This window comes from Petromyzon marinus, unplaced genomic scaffold (genome assembly GCF_048934315.1).
Source record: "Petromyzon marinus isolate PM22_M1 ecotype Great Lakes invasive population unplaced genomic scaffold, UKy_Petmar_22M1.pri1.0 PM_G_Scaffold_27, whole genome shotgun sequence".
NCBI classification, from domain to species: Eukaryota; Metazoa; Chordata; class Hyperoartia; order Petromyzontiformes; family Petromyzontidae; genus Petromyzon; species Petromyzon marinus.
Window position 1 is genome coordinate 2,481,507 of NW_027422839.1, and position 18,990 is coordinate 2,500,496.

The following is an 18,990-nucleotide window of genomic DNA, read 5'->3' on the forward strand; positions in this document are numbered from 1 at the left end:
AGAGTCCCTAGAGGGCGTCAGTAATGGTCGTGTCAGACATGAGCCCTGGGGTATTTATTTACAGAGAGAAAAAGCAACGTAGGAAGTTCACAACGCCCATGGTAGATTGACAACGAATTTGTTGGTAAAGTCACGTAAAATAGAAATAATAATAAAAGGAAATGAATAAAAATAAAACCTACGACGTTTCAATCGCAGCGCAAGCGGCGGTCGTCATCAGGGTTCATATTGGCCATGCCATGTTCTGACTGAGTTCGTACCGGATTGAGGCTTCACTTGAGCCTAACGAGGTGCAGAGTAATGGGAGAAAACTGGCAGAGGAAAAAAAACCCTATAGAGGAATCGAGCCGGAGGACTCCACCATTTGTGGAGGTGCAGATGTGCGTGTTTGGCAGGGGTCTTACACGAGACCAGCACTTAAAACATTCATATGCCAGGTTCCTAAACTTAAATACAAATTGTTGGCTAATCCTTCACTCACAACGCTCCTCCACACGTGGAATTATATCACATTTGTATAACATCTAAACATGATCCTGGCCCACTCAGTTTTTATAATTGTCAAGTCAAAGTTGATTTCCTGCTCAAATGTGCAATGGTGTTGTGTTTTTACGGCCCTTAACCAGTCTTATAAATGTCACATTTCAATGATGGGTGTGAGTCGACCCATAGGACAACCACTGTTTACTTCCCTACTTAGTGGTACTAATTGTATTGTCCCTGGAGGGCTCATAGGCTGAGTCAACCCCCAACCTTAGGATTTTATTGGTTTTTAATAAGCTATTAATTCCATAATTGGATGTTATAAATTTGAGCGCTTTTCAGTTTTGTTGCATAGATAGTATGAGTTTTCAGATTTTAGTTAGACCTTTTTGGCAATGTTAATTGTAAAATGTTGTGAAATGTATTCTAATATATTCTTAGCTGTTACTGCAACTGCTTTTAAAATTGCTTTGTACTTGCTGTGCTTTCGTGATGTTTCATGAGTGCTGACCCAGGGCTCACTGAAATAAAATACATCGAGACTCTGGGCTTACACTTGGTTATAAAGTTAATACTGGTAGGAACCTCCTGGTTATTACACCACCAGCCCACAGGGGATTATTGTTGGGTCCGTCCGTCGTGCATCCACAAATGGGAGGGGTGGGGCTGGGTGGAGAGGGGAGGGTGGGGAGGGGCTGGGTGGGGAGGGGAGGGTGGGGAGGGGAGGGTGGGGCTGGGTGCGGTGGGTGGTGGAGGGGCTGAGTGGGGTGGGTGTGGCGGGGTGGGGAGGGGAGGGAGGGGAGGGTGGGGCTGAGTGGGGATGGGTGGGGCTGGGTGGGGAGGGGCTGGTCACCCCGTGGTGCCCTTATAAAACTCAACGTGTAACCTACTCACGCCGGCTCATGCCCGCCCTCACAGTCGAGCATATTTACGGAATACACCACGTGGTGGTGCCGCCGTTGACCCTGGCCATTGACCGAGCAGCCCAACGTTCCTACTACCAGCTCCCTCCGCAGGAGAATCTGTTATGTTATCTTATGGTTGTGCCTCTACGTGCCTTTGGCCTTGCTTTACATACCCTTTAACTCTCTAAACATTGGGCCTCGCTCTTTGGTCCTTTAGGTAAAGTCACGTAGTAGGTATAAAATAAATTAAATCCGCGACATTTCGGGCGCAACACAAGCGTCCGCCGTGAGGTGGGACAACCACAGCAAGAAAACAATTGCTGAAGTGGGCAAAAGGGCTGCTGTGACAAGAGGCTATGTAGGTAAGAGAGGGGTTCAGGAGCCAGGGAGGAGAGAGTGGAGGGGGTGTGGAGTAGGGGCAGTGGAGTGCTGCAAGTGAGTCACATCTAGATTGGGTCTTGCGTTTCATTATCAAGTTACATTTTCCGAAAGTGCACCAACCTGCTCTCATCCGCTTATTTTGTAAGTTTGATCCCAGGCGGCCTTCAGTTTTATGCGTGCCTCTTATGGCAGCCAGGATGCGTTCTTGATAAACGGAACACTTCGTGAAACAGCGCTGTAGGAGGTCATCATAACATGCTTCCAATGGAGATGCATTACCGAATGAGCATTGGTTTTCCTCTGACCAAATATGAGCACTTTATTGGGGTATCAGTACCCGCCTTAATTACGATACTGTACACATGATAAATGTTTAGAGTTTTTATATGTATTTAAAACAAGTTCAATGGTTAAAGACGTAAGAGTTATGCCTGTACATGTGTAGTGGGTTCTTTAAGACAGCGTAGAGACGAATCGGTAGAGGCAATGCTTATTTATTACAAAGGTGCTTAACACAATACAATACAGCCTTCTACTTGAAGGGGTAACGGCCCCTTCACCCGCTGCTAGCTGAGGAGGTACGGCTTCGGTCTAACTCGCCCTATTCCTGGGCTAGGGTCTCGGGGTCCTCCGGCTAAGGGGGTCCTAGGGGAGGCTAGTCTGACCTGACCCAGCCAAGGTACAGGTCTCGACCACTGGCCACACGAGACCCGTCCCTGATAAGCCACCCACACAGACACACACTCACCTAGCCACCCACACACTCAGTCACTCACTCACCTAGCCACCCACACAGTCACTCACCTAGCCACCCACACACTCAGTCATTCACTCACCTAGCCACCCACACAGTCACTCACCTAGCCACCCACACACTCAGTCACTCACTCACCTAGCCGCACACACACAGTCACTCATTCACGCACTCACCTAGCCACCCAAACACTCACCTAGCCACCCACACAGACACACAGTCACTCACCTACCCACCCACACAGACACTGTCACTCATTCACTCACCTAGCCACCCACACAGTCACTCACTCACCTAGCCACCCACACAGTCACTCATTCACTCACCTAGCCACCCACACACTCAGTCACTCACTCACCTAGCCACCCACACACTCAGTCACTCACTCACCTAGCCACCCACACACTCAGTCACTCATTCACTCACTCACCTAGCCACCCACACACACTCATTCACACACTCACCTAGCCACCCACACACTCAGTCACTCATTCACTCAGTCACTCACTTAGCCACCCACACACTCATTCACTCACTCACCTAGCCACCCACAGACACAGTCACTCATTCACTCAGTGACTCATCTAGCCACCCACACAGTCACTCACCTAGCCACCAACACTCAGTCACTCACCTAGCCACCCACACACTCACTCATTCACTCACTTAGCCACCCACACAGACACTTAGTCACTCATTCAGTCACTCACCTAGCCACCCACAGTCACTCACCTAGCCACCCACACAGTCACTCATTCACGCAGTCACTCACCTAGCCACCCACAGTCACTCATTCACTCACTCACCTAGCCACCCACACACTCAGTCACTCACCTAGCCACCCACACACTCAGTCACTCATTCACTCAGTCACTCACCTAGCCACCCACACACTCATTCACTCAGTCACTCACCTAGCCACCCACACACTCAGTCACTCAGTCACTCACCTAGCCACCCACACACTAGTCACTCACCTACCCTATGCCCAACTTCCTTCATGTCTCCACGCTCATGTTCAATCGATTCCAGTTCGATGTCAAACATGCATCTCTCCATACTTTTATTTTCAAACACTGTTCTATTTTCTCTTGGGGTTTATATTTGCAAGCGTATTAACCTGCTAAATACACGCACTGTACAGAATGCCAACCCATGTTTTTCAATGGGATTTTCAATGAGTCGGGGTATATTTTTACCAGCCCCCCCCAAAAGGGTCTCTTTGGCATTTATTTCAGAGCTCTCCGTTATGAAATTAAATGGGCAATATTAGTGCCATGGGCTACAGCAAGAAAGGAGCATCACTCGTGGTGGGAGCAAAAACTTTGGCTATGAGCAAGTTGAGAACCCCCCCAAATTGTAAATTAATTGGAGCCGCTAAAGTTACGGCACCCGAGGACTGCCAAGTGAAATCTGGTTTGGGGCTCATGGACAAAATAGCAATGCACACGGCAGACAAACTCGGCAGGTTAAGGAGACTAATCATAATTATTTTAATTTCAACATTCTTCATTTCCACTGCGACCTTTAAAATCTTTCGGTACAGTCAATATAGAAATCTAAATTAATCCTCCAAAAAATGACAACTAAAATGTAAACGCGTCAATTGCACTTTCGACCTATACCCACGGTTAACTTTCAACAAGAGTGATGGGACATTCACAAATAGTACACAAAGTGACAATGATGTTGACACCGACGTTCAATACGGCATGAAACATGTTGAGTTGTCTTCTATGAAGGCTGGGCAGTGGAGAAGCACAGTTTGAGGGTGTAGAGGTATGGAACATCTGAGAAAATAAAAACAGGGGAGCCACATGACGTCTTCACTGGAGCACACAAAAACTTAAAACAATGAAGCAATTCTTAGGAGGGTCTTTGTCGATGTCAACAAACTCGTTCAGGGAGCTAAGATAACGTTGAGTTGTGATAAGTGAAAGTGCTTGGCTATGTCAACTTTCAATTCCATTCTGTATATGCAAAGAACAACAACGAAATCCAAATCGCCCATAAATAACAACCTGTTAATATATAATATAACAATCTACAACTGCTTTCGCTTCCTGCAATTTCACCCAAGGCTGCTAGGCAGCCAGTGTACACAGATGGTGCTATGGTAATAACAAGCGCCCCCCCCAAATCTGAACATTAGGTGCTCAACAGAGCGTACGACCAAAGATTTGCCGATAATGCAGCCCCGCTTCAATGTCATCGCACCAACACAAATGGCCAACACCCCACAACTTACTTGCGTTCTTCAGGGGGTGATGGTTAATGCACGCCAGAGCCTCCATGGCATCGTTCTTGGTCTCCCACTCCATCAGGCCGGACACGCTCCTATCGGCTGGACACGTGGACGGACCGTCGCTCATAGAGTCATTTGGGTCGTGTAAAACGCAACACCCTTCGCCATTTTGATTTAAAGCTTTCGTGACTGCAGGGATTCATATTCTTGGTTCTTTCGGTAAAGTCACCACCACGTAGAAGGGAAACAATAAAATAATAAAAATATAAAATAAAATTCTCACGACGTTTCGACTGCAACACAAGCAATCATCATCAGGTGTGAAAACCACAGCAAGAAAATTTTAAAAAAGTGGCGGTTATTTTTAACGTTAGCACCACGGAGAGCGATTTGGCAGTTGTTCAGATGGACGAGTCCATCTATGTTCTGAAAAGAGGAGGGGGGAGACGAAAATAATGGATGCGGTCTGAAAGCCACCGTAAGCGTGAACAATCAATTAAGACCCGAAATGGTTTATCAAATCCTTCCAATGATTGCTAAGCCAGAATCAATCTTCTCGGTTGAAATTGTCTGTGTTTGTATATATTTATTATTTTGTTGTTTCCCTTCTACATGACTTTACCTAAAGAAGCCGTGTTTAAAGGGTGGTGTCAGTCGTCGGTGAATTTCTGCAGCAGGAAGGCTTCAGTCCGATGCCTTGGCTACGCTAACACGCTTCAGTCAGCTTGGGCGCGAGTGAATAGCAAGGACTGCTCTCGGGAGAGAATTTCTCACAGGGTTTCTTGAGCATGGCCTCATAGCACACGTTGCAGATCATCTGGTGTCGTGCTGTAAATCAAGCGACGATTGCATGGAGAATACAGTACACGATTTATTCTGTGCCGTGACACGTAAGATAAATAATAAACATACTTTGCGGGACTTACTTTTTCCAGAAAACACTTTGAAAGAGCGGGGCCTCGCAATCGACATTTCGTCGCACAGCTGCGGGGACAGAACGGGCGGCGTTCACGTTATAGTTGGTAACAGTTAACGTGCACCAATCCCGTTTTCCATTTTTAAATTTACATTCGCCAGCTTTGGAGCAGTCTTTCAAAGTGCTCAGATTAGTGTGAACACCAAGCATAGACTCAGGGGGAATGCAACCATTTGCAGAAACAATGTCCAAAGACTGAAATGTAAAGCTTTCGAATACGAATGAATATGAATCGTAATGTATTAAACAGGACAAATTAACGCGAGGTGTTGTCTAGTCTGTAACAAAAAAGTCCCTTTGGAACATCGACTGCATTATTTATACATCTTATGTTTTAACCGCTGAAAGGAAACTACATTACACCATTTAACATTTGTCCCGTCACAGGAAACGTGTCATGGGCCACCACAAACTCCACAACATCAATAGGCTCATCTTAAAAACCCACGATTGTTTCACGTGCAAACTTTGGACTTGAATATTTATAAAAGCTTCACCTGGGAAAACTTTTAAAGAAACCGAACGCGCTCCCCTTCTGCGCTGCTGGCAGCAGGCTGAAGGGGCGGCGGGGGCACGGACCTGCGCGAACATCTCGGCCGTGATGTCCGTGGGTGCGTTGAAGAAGTGCAGCACCGCGGTGGGACGCTGGTTGCGGTTCTTCGCCGCCTTCTCGCTGTCGGCATAGCGGTGGTTGCGAGAACCTGTGTAGTCCCTGTAGCTGTCGGTGCCGTCCGGCAGCTCGAACGCCTGGCCCGGCACAATCGACCGCTGCCTCGACACGCTGCCGAGACGAGGGCGGAAGGGAGGGAATAGCGCGAAGAAACTGTTTTTAGTTTTTATTTTATCACGTTCCAAATTTCATGTGCTCTTTGGTTCGATTCGGTAAAGTCACGTGGGTAAAAAATAAAATAACAAAAAATCACGACGTTTCGGCCACAACACAAGTGGCCTTCATCAGGTGAAGGGACCGGACTGTCCAGAGGACAGCGTTGGAGTGAAGACAGCAAGCCCAGGTCGCGTCCTTTAAGCTTGTTGTCGCGGCATCTTTTGAGGAAGGTCAGCGTCTCGATGAGCTTTGACTTCTTGTCCCGTTGTCTGTTGAAAGCTCTAACAGATAGGTGAAAGCCCTCCCCGTAGAGCTTCAAATCTAGAATCCAAATTTCACGTTCGCTATTTCAATAAAGGCCCTCCCCGTAAAGCTTCAAATCTAGAATCCAAATTTCATGTTCGCCACTTCAATAAAGGCTCTGGACAGCAAGTAATCGGGGTCCTCGTGAGCTGTGTGACAAGTGTTTCGTTCACGGTATTCATCAGCTCTCTTTTTCACCGTCCTAAAATTTCGTCACTTGCACTAAATATTTACTAAAGTGTCTTCCCTAAAGAGAAAGCAGTATCCAATTACATTAACAGGATATGACGAGTTACATTTACCAATTTAACACGGGAACAAAAAGGCTCACCAGAGGTTGATTTTATTTCCAAAGATCTGAGACATATTGAGGTGAAAAACCGCCCTGTGCACGGCGTACTGATCTCCCATCTCGACCATGGCGGCTCCCGGCTTGCTCTTCAGGAACTTAACCTACAAAAATAACAACCCGTAAGACGGTTCAGCATCGCGCAATCTTGCACGAAAATATCTACAAGTTTCGTTGTAACGCATTGTTGAAATGTGAAGTGTTGGCCGAGGGGCCATTAGAAAACATGCACAAAGAACACTTCGCATTGGGTACATTTTTGTAAAGAAAATGACCAAATGTGTATGTTGTCAATCGGTGAACAAATTTGGTCGTGTGAATCTCCCACTTTATATAACACGATCAGCGCACGACGTGCACCACACGCATGCGTACGCATTGCACCGCGGTTGAACCTTTGGAAGAAAAAAAACGGGGACTCATTTCAAAGCAGGTGCGCGCAACACCCAGCGAAGGCACCTTCTCCACGTCGCCGAAGAGGCAGAGGATGTTAAACACGCGGTCGCAGTTGAAGCGTTCGGCGTCCAAGTCGTACACAATGAGGACCTTGTTGTCGGCCTGCTGGTTCATCATGGCCTGCACGTGCTGGCCCTGGGTACCACCCAGGTTGCCCATTCCTCCCATGCCCATTCCTCCCCCACCGCCCATGCCGTCGCCGCCAGATCCGTAGTCGACGCCCGGTGGCGATGGCTGCTGGTGGCCTGTGACGCAAATACACAAGAGGGGGAAACGCATCGTGAACAGCTGAAACTCTCTAAACTTCTCTGAAAAACAGATTTACCACAGCCATCATCCTACACACACGTGTGCCCTTTCCTATAAGATCAGGCAACCCAGGATTCACCACTCTACCCCTTGGAGACACTGGAAAACATTGGTCCAGAAGACTCAGTTGCCTAGGGAAGACTAAACTAGTTTTTATTTTAGGTTGAGGCCCACCAAGCTCTTATTCAGCATAGCTTGTTTTAAATACCCAATACATCTGATAACTGTTGGAAATATCGTCTCTTAAAACACAAAGCAACTCGTACGTTGCAATTGTTAACCGCAAAAAAAGGTTTTTAGGATGCACCTTAACACTAATTCCAAATAAGAAATGTTCTCAACAGGCAGCAGGTTCTTTCAATCTGACAGCAAGCTGAAGGAAACCGAAATTACAGCATTCGCAACAAAGGGATTACCTCCACAGTCGCCACCACCGCAAGCGTGTGCTTTGGGATGTTCGCCAAGGAGAGACGTTTGCTTCGCTGGCATCACTGCATTGCCCTCTGAAAACAACAAAAAAACGATCACCAAATTCACCCACGGGAAACATAAGCGCTCACTGCTGCACAAAATATGACAATCCAAAAAATTAATTCTGCACCCAGAACATTCACACTACCAACACATTAAGAAATTCCGGGCACACTCCACAAGGGGGCGCGCTGCGTCTGCCCATAAAACAATCGGCGGTATTTTAAAAATGCAGATTTCACACGGCACAACATAAATAACGAGTGCCATACAAAATACAGCGCGTAAAGAAATGCTCATCGCAAGAAGAAGAAAAAAACAAAATTTATTGGAGGTGTACAGATGCACGCGACAAATTGTTCCGAGGTGCGGCGTCAGCGAGTGTCCGTGGTTGCCGCCTGCGATGCCCGCTCGTTTCTTACCCAGTCTACGCTTCGACGGGAACACAAAGTTGCCCAGAGTCGGGCGGCGGCTGACGACCCATCGCGAGGAGGATGCAACAGAAAGGCCGGCACCTTCTTTCCTGCGCCAACAGCAGTCACACTCGGCACAAACGGACCCCCCCGCGTTGTCCGTGCCACCGCACCTCTCGCTCTCCGGCGACCCTTTTTGGTTTGGGGCTTAAAATTGGGACGCTTGAAGTGGGCGACGGGGCCTTACGAACCTTTAAAATGAAAAAGATCGCCGCTTATAAACCGATGCGAAATGCGTTGTGTCTGGCATCTGCAATGTCAAAAGCCTCGTTTGCAAACAAAACTTTAGCAAGGCAGTCTAAATGTACGAGCGTGGAGGTAAATTCTCACCAACGGAGCGATTTTAAGCCCCAAACGCATCGGCACGCATTCCGTTCGGCTTATTTCCAAGTCCCGTTCGCGGTGAATGCGGGCTTTCGTCGCTCCCAGCTTCTTCGCGGCGGTTCCGGTGCTTTGCCGGTCTGTCAGCGCCGTGTCCCCCGGTGCCTGCGGCTGGACGCGGGTTATCCGATGGCCTCTGCCAAGCGGCACGTGGCAGTTGCGGTGCAGCGGATGCAGCGTGCTGTGCCGAGTGTTCCGTGACGTGGCGCTGCAGGCGTGGGGTGCGCGGGTCGGCCGTGCGTGTCACAGCGGTGGCGGCGTGTTGGTTGCTTGGTCCCTGGTGCCTCCCAAGTGCCGACGAGGATGTCGCCAATGTCGCCGTTCGTGTCGTCGCCGTTCACGTCGGTGGCTGTTGGCTGCCGGGCGCTTGATTGCTCGTGTGTTGCTTGCAAATTGCCTCCGTGTGCTTCTGTGTGCGGCAATGCTCGCAGATGCTCCTTGTAGCGTTGATGTTGGGAGTGAGGAAAATACTCTTCGAAGCGTTTACGGAAATTTGGCGATTAAATCAAACCGCACCATGTCCCTGAAGCTCCCTTGATAAAGTGGCGAGACTTACCTCTTCGGAAACTAATATCTGTGCGTACACACAATGTACTCGGGACAAAGATACCATTTTCCTGTTCAGGCTCAATCGTACCAAATTAAAAGGGTTACTTTATAATAAGTGATATTTTCAATCGTAAATATCGGCTTTTCTGACATCCTCTAAGCTTCTCCGCTTAGTATCCAGACACCACATAATGCAGTCAAGGTTTCTCAACCCTACAAAATATAAAAACGCAACGTGCAATGTCCACCTCAAATATGCCAGTGAAAGTTGGCACCTACTTCTGATCCAACAGACACACACCCTGGTAAATCTAAATATAAAAGTAAAACCTTGGATTGCGAGTAACTTGGTCTGCAAGTGTTTTGCAAGACGAGCTAAAATTGTAAATAAATATTAACTTGATAAACGAGCGAGGTCTTGCAATACGAGCAGTGTATGTGTAGACACACTTTGTACTGCCGTGAGTCACGTGATCACACAACTGATAGACGAGTGCTTTGATGTACGAGCGCTTTGGATTACAAACACGTTCCCGGAACGAATTATGCTCGCAATGCAAGGTTTTACACTGTAGTGTAAAAATGCCCAGCCTTGATACACCCCGAACAACCGAGTACCCGCCCATGGGCCACATGCACTTGACGTTGGGAAAATCTTCAAAGCTGATCAAAATCTAAAACGCCACCAACTTAATGGCAATGTCTATCGCATGTCCAGTACCAGGGCAACAGCTTTAATGGTAACAAAAAAATTAATCCAATGGATTATTGAACACTCCAGCAGCCACATGCCTCCTTGTGAATCCTGTTCTTCACAACATTCACTTATACTGCCAAATTGTTCTGAAGGGTAAACTAGAAAAAACAAAGTACACGGGCACGAGTTTAAAACCAATCTGCCCAGAGTAAACTACGCAAGCTTAGCATGGGCTAAAAAAACACAAAGATTATTTAGTTATATGTTGCGCTAGCTGTTACTACCCGGCTTCGCCCGGGACTTGGATCCACCACGCCCGGCCGCCTTTGTCTCCCCAGTGGCGATGTTCACACACCACAGCAGTTACTCGTTTGAGGCTGAGTCGACCTAGGGGAGGCCCAGGACCGGTTAAAATAATCGTCACCGGTGGTGGCGGTGAACGGGAATCGAACTTGGGTCGCCGGGTTCGTAGCGCAGCGTAGCGCTAACCGCTACACTACGGGTCACGTGACAGATTTGACGTCACAGCTCACTTGCCGTGCAAAAAATAAATGCATTATCGAGCTCCCCCCCCCCCCAAAAACAAAAGTGTATTTGTGTAATGTTTGCACGGTATACAGTCTGGAAAGTACCCACATGGCAAATTTCCAGTTTGTTGCATGTCGGGAAGTACGCTAAACATTTTGAACAGACACACATATTCACAACTTTGCCTTTTATATATATGGAGATGATAGGTATAAACGAAAATAACCTTGACCAGCTCTACACAATTGCAGTGATTGATACAAAAGAGGGGAATGGCGTTTCAAATAACTTCCTGTGACAACGACCAAGTTCTGTAGATTGTAAACAGTACACCAATGTGCTTCAAGACAACCAAGTGTCTGCAGGTGTGACATTTTTCTGCAACCAAAATCTCAAGTGCAGAAGCTGCATTATCCTCTTGAGAACGCTCCAAACTTCCCCCTCTACTTGGCCACTGATCTTCAAGTATAACACGGCGAAGCCGGCCGCGTACAGAAATAGTCAATGCCTGTTTCATCACGCCGTGCACACCCCTCCCCTTGCGTTAAAAACGTCACCCCCCCCCCCCACACACCGAGGGCTCACCACCACCAGCTGTCGAGAGAGCGCGGCTCTGATATGCTCGATATTGGTCTTACCTTGCTTGAGGCCAGGGTTGGTGAAGTCCCAGGTCTCAGAGTCATTTTTAAACACATTCAGACGCGTCGCCTGTAAAGAGGACACAGCAGGGGGAAAAGATAAACATTATTCGTGGCCAGCATATAGGGCATAGATGCTGGGAAAAAATTATATAACTTTAGAACCTTCTTTGGTTCTTTCGGTAAAGTCTCCACGTAGAATGAGGATAAAAAAATAAAATAAAACAATAAAATTCTCACGACGTTTCGGCCACAACACAAGTGGCCTTCTTCAGGTGAAAGGAACAAACCTGTCGTCCCGACCTTGTGTTGTGGCCGAAACGTCGTGATAATTTGATTGTTTTATTTTATTATTTTATTCTCATTCTACGTGGTGACTTTACCGAAAGAACCAAAGAAGATGAATCCTTGCAGTCACGAAAGCTTTAAATCGAAACTTTAGAACCATTTAAAATTTACAAGCATAATAATTATTAAGCGGTCATTACCCCCGAGACAATTACGGCACGCAACTTGCGGTGAAGCCGAGGTACTTAACGCAACCCTTAACTTCCTGGGAGATGAATGAATAAGAGCTGCCACACGTAGGAAGTCAACGATAAGCTAAACTTTCGCACCGTACGTAGCAAAAGCATGCTTATCGGAGTTGTGGGAAAACAGTGGCCTTCTGCCACCAGTTTTTTTTTTAAGATCACGTGTTGATTATCCCTCTTCGTTGGAACAAGCTCCCTTCGTGTTTGCAGATAAAAATCGCTATCCCTCGGTGGCCTATTTAAATTCGAAACTTGTTTAATTGCACAAGTTTGGCATGCTCTGCCTAACTCGGTATTATTTATTCGCAGTGTTCCTCGTGTACTGTAAAGCGTTAGCCTTGATCGTATACCTCAAAAATGTTGAAGTGCCATAACCCCGTTATGAAAATGATGCATTCGTTATTACTGTTCTGTAATTTTATTTCCTGCTAACAATGTAACATCTCCCCTCAGGTACTCTGCAGGTCTCGCAAAGCGGTCTATGGCTGAATGTTAATCACCCGTCACCAAATAAAATCGAATTAAAAACCAACTCTACCCTTCCCACTGGATGCGAATTTTCCATTAACTGGCTCAGGGCACTGGCTCAGATGAGAACCACCCTCACACGGTAATATCAATTGGGAAAAGTTTGACTTTAGACAACGGCAAGGATGCCCGTCATGCACAATGGGTTGTTGTAGGTTGTGGGGCTGTGTGGTGGGCAGCTGTAAAATCCATTGGGTGCATTGTATTTCTATGCTGCCACAATATATGCTACACTCCTTTACCCCGCACACAAGTCAAATAACCCCCACAACAGGCATCGAGTGCGGAAGCCCTCATCTAGCAATGAATTGCCGTGTGTATTCAGCATTATTTGCTCACCAAAGTGGTCAATTCAGTATATTAAATTAAATCTTTGGTCTGCGGGTGAAAAAAACCAGGTTGTGGTGCACACACTTGTGAATGTACAAAATATCGGTTGTACTTGCCCTCGCATACTCCACTATAAGAGTACAGCAGCCCGAATAGATGTCCGCTCCATTCAGAGATGAGTTCGCTCTTTCGGCGCTCTCAACCGAAACAAACGTGGCCAAAAATTAAGGAAAACACGACCATTTCATTTTAATAACAATACATTTAGCATCTCCAAAATAACACGTAAAATTACGTGAATGGCGGATATATCGTTACGGTTATGCATCTCGTTGAAAGGATATTCCACAAAGGCCTGCAGGCCATTCTTCCTGAAGATCACAATGCGTTGCAGAGGCCCAAATGGTTTGCAAATGTTGTAAAGCACATCCTGCAGGACCACATGGAGCACACAAACGCAGCGAGGTGATTTTGCACGCATTACCAAGTAAATTTGAAAAGCTTTTTTTCCAGTGAATTTTTAAGATCGAGCCATACAGGACATCAACGCTTTCCAAAATCAACATTAGGTCTATATATTGTTTTTTATTCAATGCCATTGGTAGACTTCGAAGCACAAACAAAAAACACGACTTCAATTGCCTCAAATGAACCAAAGGATCAATGTAATTTCCTTAGCAAAGCCATTCACTGTAATCCAAAACGGACATAATTTCACTCGTATAAATGAAACACGCGCGTGTGTGCATGGCACACCCGACAAACTATTCACACATTAATGTCCAGCTGCTGTAAGTGTAACAATGCCCACCGTGGTGATGGGGTAGATGGGGTTGAGGATGGTGAAGAGCAGGACGTGGTTGCTGTTGCCGTTGTCCCCCGGGACACCAGGGCGCCAAAGCTTCTGGCTGGTAGAGAAGTTAAAGTAGGCCGGCTGCCCACACACGTAGACGGAGCCCTTGGACAAGTAGTCGACGCAGCTGCAGGAGCTCTCCGGGTCTTCAAACTCCACCAGCGCCTGCCGCGTCTTGGGTATCATCACCACGTAGCTGCACGGAGGGAGCGATTCAAACGAGTGCCGTTATTCAAAGATGTGGCCGACTTTAAAACGCGTGCCTGTTGTTGTTAATGTTAAACACGAGGTTGGTCTGCTCCAAGTCACCTCATTTGATCTCAAGAAATGTTTCAATGCATGCAACGGAGTGGAGACTGGTTGGATGCAGGTTAGATGCCACGTCCCATTTCAGTTTGGCAGTGTAGTACGTTGCAATTGAATGTACTGTAAGAATATAATTATATTTAAAATACATCTTTAGGGTAATATAGTCTTCTTCTGTCGATGTATCACCTGACAAACGAAGCCTCTTCAAACGTACATAAACAAGGTACGTGTGTGCACCATTTCAATACGAGATATTAATTTTTAACACGGTTACTAATCACATTTGAACGTGTGCCGCTTTTGTCAGACGGCACAACAAAAGCAGCAGCGGCACTTTAATTCGGAGGGAATTCGTGACTTGGGAAAATTGAAAAACAAACGGTTTTTGTTTCGATTTAAAGCTTTCGTGACTGCAAGGATGAATCTTCTTTGGTTCTTTCGGTAAAGTCACCAACACGTAGAATGAGAATAAAATAATAAATTAATACAATAAAATAACACAATTCTCACGACGTTTCGGCCACAACACAAGTGGCCTTCATCAGGTGAAGGGACGAAACTGTCCCATTTCAGTTTGGCAGTCTCGTCCCTTCACCTGATGAAGGCCACTTGTGTTGTGGCCCAAAACGTCGTGAGAATTTTATCGTGTTATTTTAATTTTGATCGATTTATTATTTTATTCTCATTCTACGCCGTGGTGACTTTACCGAAAGAACCCCAAAGATGATGAAGCGGTTTTTGGTTGGTCACTTGAGGCTGTAAAGGCCCCGAGTAAGCCACGCCCGGCGTCGCCGATCACGCCGTGACGTGGGCAACGCCGCGCCCTCTCGTCCGCCGCCACACGCGGCCACGACTTTTTATTTACAGAAGTGGTTCTTGAGCTTTAATCTGCAGCCTTGCCACCCCCCCTTTGGTTCTCAATATTTTTTTTAAAACGTACAATGTTTATTAATTTAGAGGTTTGATGGAACAAAGTAGCGGTGCTTACGTGCCCGTGCTCAATGTGTTTCGATGATTTACCTTGTTAAAAATAATCTGGCACGTCTTGCGCCCCCAGAAAGGGCATCTCCCACCCCGTGCTTAAGAACCATCGAGTATTTTCGTGTTATGCAATTTCTTGAGTTGTCGAAGCGAAAATCGGTAATATTCGAATTTCCAAGGTCTACGTTCACTCCACGTCCGCAAACACCACCACCACAACAATAATAACAATAACAACAATAATAACAACAATAATAACAACAATAATAATAATAACAATAATAACACCAATAATAATAACAACTATAATAACAATAATCTTTGTTTTTTTCGGTAAAGTCACGTATAAATAAGAAATAATAAAATAACATAATAGCATACGACGTTTCGGTTGCAACACAAGCAGCCATCATCATGTACAGAAGAGCTAAATTTACGAGAGAGGGGAGACACATAACCTCAGATGTATACACAGACACCCAAGTAGGGGGAACTAACACCGACACAATAGGGGACACAGAGAGAGAAGCATACCAAACAGACAAGAGTTTAGCAGAATTTGGAAACCAAATAAAGCAACACAGACGGTCGGTCAAAACACAATTAACGCAAAGCCTGGTTGATTACGTTATTTCAAAGATTGCTAAATTGCAAGTTAAGTATGAAATTTAAGATACAGACGGCACACACACACATAGACATTAAAGTAGAGCGGACCAGCACAGGTACAAGCACACAGTGAAGTCGCCTTAAATAGGCAGAGAAGGCAAGGCTGAGAGACAATGGGACATATTAGCATGAGAAGGCAAGGCTGAGAGACAATGGGACATTTTAGCATCAGGTATGCATAGAGCAAAGTGGAGCACGGCAGCAAACATTCGGAAGCACCAAGACCGACACACAGGCAGAGACAGCACAGAGAAACAAATCCAAGCACAGACACAAAGGCAGATACACAAGCAGAGACAACACACAGACAACACAAGACAACACAAAGACAGACACAAAGATACAGACCTTATACCTCCCCGTAGAGGCGGTTTAAACTTGGTTCAAAGGTTTCGTGACTGCAGGAATTAATCTTTGGTGTTTTCGGTAAACAACAATAACAATAATACAGCTTCCTTCCCCATGCGGGCAACGGTCACCACCGACTGGTCACCTGACTAGGCCAAAGTGCCGCACGGCCTCCACGAGGTCCGACTCGAGGGCTGTGTCCAAGAGTCCCCGCACGTGAACCACAGCCGACGGTGGGGGCTTGTGTGGGTCCTCAAACGTGTCCTGTGCACGTCGGCAAGGAAGCAAACTCAACACGACTATTGTGCAAAGCTGTTGTTTCCTCCTATACCGAGAAGACAGTTTTCAGTTTCATTTATTTGGTATAGCCCTGTGAGCCATTCGGCTCTTGAATCGGGTGCAACCGCAACAAACAAAAACATGAACAAGAAAAACATCTTACAGTGATTATGTGACTGTGCAAACAGAAAATCCAGGAAAAATCAGCAAAATAATCCTTGAAATAGCACCGTACACCAACGCTGTGTGCAAAAATCCCAGTGGGATGCAAGTCAAACAACAACAACAACCACAAGACAACTTAGATTAAGGCCATCAGTCTAACTCCGTACTACAACAAAACAAACATGGCCAAACCATAAAACTTTTTCAAAATCACCAAAATAAAGCCACGGCTAACATCGCCGGCAAGTGATATCGGAGCAGATGCAGACACTTGCATTTAAGGGGTTTTTAAATCTGCATCCGTTTGGCAAAAAATGGCCATAGCTCAGTGCCATCATTTCAGTAATCGCTAAGAACGTTCGCGAGTTTAACTTTAAATCTAAACGGCCCTCGAGTTACAAACTCTGGAACTCGCATCCCCCACCGCCAGGTGCGCTTTTGTAGATGCTGTAAAGTTTTATTATTCCGCAAAGTTTTTAATCACATTGGGGAGGGTCGAAGAGCTACCCCACGACGCCATCGCGTGGGACATTTAACACATCGGTATTTTAACTTAATTAGTATTTTAACTTTTGATTTAAAGCTTTCGTGACTGCAGGGATTAATATTCTTGGTTCTTCCGGTAAAGTCACCACGTAGAAGGGAAACAATAAAATAATAAAAATATAAAACAATACAATTCTCACGACGTTTTGACTGCAACACAAGAAGCAATCATCGTCAGGTGTGAAAACCACAGCAAGAAAATTTGAATAAAAGTGGCGTTTTTTTAACGTCAGCACCACGGAGAGCGATTTGAGAGTTTGTTCAGATGGACGAGTCCATCTATGTTCTGAAAAGAGGAGGGGGGAGACGAAAATAATGGATGCGGTCTGAAAGCCACCGTAAGCGTGAACAATTAAGACCCGAAATGGTTTAACAAATCCTTCCAATGATTGCTAAGCCAAAATCCATCTTCTCGGTTGAAATTGTCTCTGTGCTTGTATATGTGGATAGCCTCATGAACGAATCTCTCCTGGAAGGCAATGTTTTTATTCGTGGTCCGCCAGGAAGTGTCTAACTGTGTTGTTGGCCTGACTGGATGTGCTTCACATAATGTTGTTTCAGGTTTGTTGAATTCTCGTCTCTCATCTTTTGCTGTATTTACCTCCGTGATTTGTTCTTGACACCTGATGAAGATCGCTTGCGTTGTGATCGAAACGTCGTGATTGTTTTTTTAAATATAATTTAATTGTATTTCTACATACGTGACTTTACCGAAAAAAACAATGAGTAATGTTTTTATTGTTTCATATTTTTATTATTTTAGTTCAGTGCAAAGAGAATACACACCCTTAGAAGAGACAACGCCGTCTAAAAAAATTACACTGGAAATAGCCCAAAGTGTTAACGAACACGAAATCCACGTTTACCAAAACGCGTTTTACTGAACGTAAGCAGAGCCTAGCGATGCTGTGGTCCGCGTGGTCCATCCCCAACACCAACAACGAGAAGCTCTTCGCAACGGCACTGGAATCTGCGAGTTACAAAGCTAAACAATCACGTTAAATAATATAAACACGGCTGGTGGTGGTGGTGGCACGTCGCCTGAGTGAAGCCTCTGGCCCAGGCCTCACAACGAGGCTCTGGGCGAGGAGGAGTAAAATAAACATCTTCTCGTTATAAAAACACCTCGTCAAGTCGCTCGTCACTGACGCTCACCATCGCGCCCGCCTGGACGCGGTCGTTGCCTTCGCCATTGACTCCCAGGCGCTTGGCCGCGTGCCGGGCGGCGGAGGCGGCGGCGGTGGTCAACATCGTGATGGCGTGGAGCGCCGGAGGGAATCGATTCGCGATCCTGTCGCTCGAAAACGACGCCCGCGCGGATCGCCGAGCGTCAGCGGCAGCAGCGGGCGGCGGGGCGATTCCAACGCGTGACATCGATTCTCGGATCGATGTGGCCTCTGGCGATGTTCGCGCGGCTTGGTGTGACCCCACAGCCACTCGTCACGTGACGCCTCTCTCGGCCGACTGGGGCCGGCGACGGAGATCTGAAGCAGTCGTGGGCCTCCCCCTAGGTCGGACTCGGACTACAATTAAATTTGATTATATTTTTATAATATTAAATAAATAATAATAAATGATAAATAATAATAAATGATAAATAAAAATAATCAAATTTGATTATTGCAAAAGCATTATAAATAAATAAATAAATCCAATAATCACATTTTATTACTTTTAAATAAGAATAAATAAAAACCACATTTTATTATTTTTAAAATAAGATTA

The 18,990-nt window shown here is 46.1% G+C and overlaps 1 protein-coding gene across 5 annotated transcripts; it reads right to left on the reverse strand.

Annotated features, from left to right (window-relative positions):
• Positions 1-2,247: 2,247 nt before the first annotated feature.
• Positions 2,248-18,596, reverse strand: LOC142913946 (heterogeneous nuclear ribonucleoprotein L-like). 5 transcript variants are annotated; one of them, XM_076061070.1, is made up of 13 exons: positions 18,391-18,590; positions 16,421-16,539; positions 13,927-14,164; positions 13,460-13,545; positions 13,232-13,328; positions 11,725-11,794; positions 8,404-8,490; positions 7,682-7,923; positions 7,205-7,326; positions 6,324-6,525; positions 5,695-5,752; positions 4,772-4,867; positions 2,248-4,313 (listed from the first exon to the last, which is right to left on the reverse strand). In XM_076061070.1, the coding sequence occupies exons 1-13, from the start codon at positions 18,514-18,516 to the stop codon at positions 4,258-4,260; spliced, it is 1,599 nt and encodes a 532-aa protein (XP_075917185.1). In that variant the 5' UTR covers positions 18,517-18,590; the 3' UTR covers positions 2,248-4,257. The 5 variants fall into 5 exon arrangements, with proteins under 5 accessions (XP_075917185.1, XP_075917186.1, XP_075917187.1 ...); XM_076061071.1 differs by having other exon boundaries at positions 18,421-18,588; XM_076061072.1 differs by lacking the exon at positions 16,421-16,539 and having other exon boundaries at positions 13,927-14,142; positions 18,421-18,587.
• Positions 18,597-18,990: the final 394 nt, after the last annotated feature.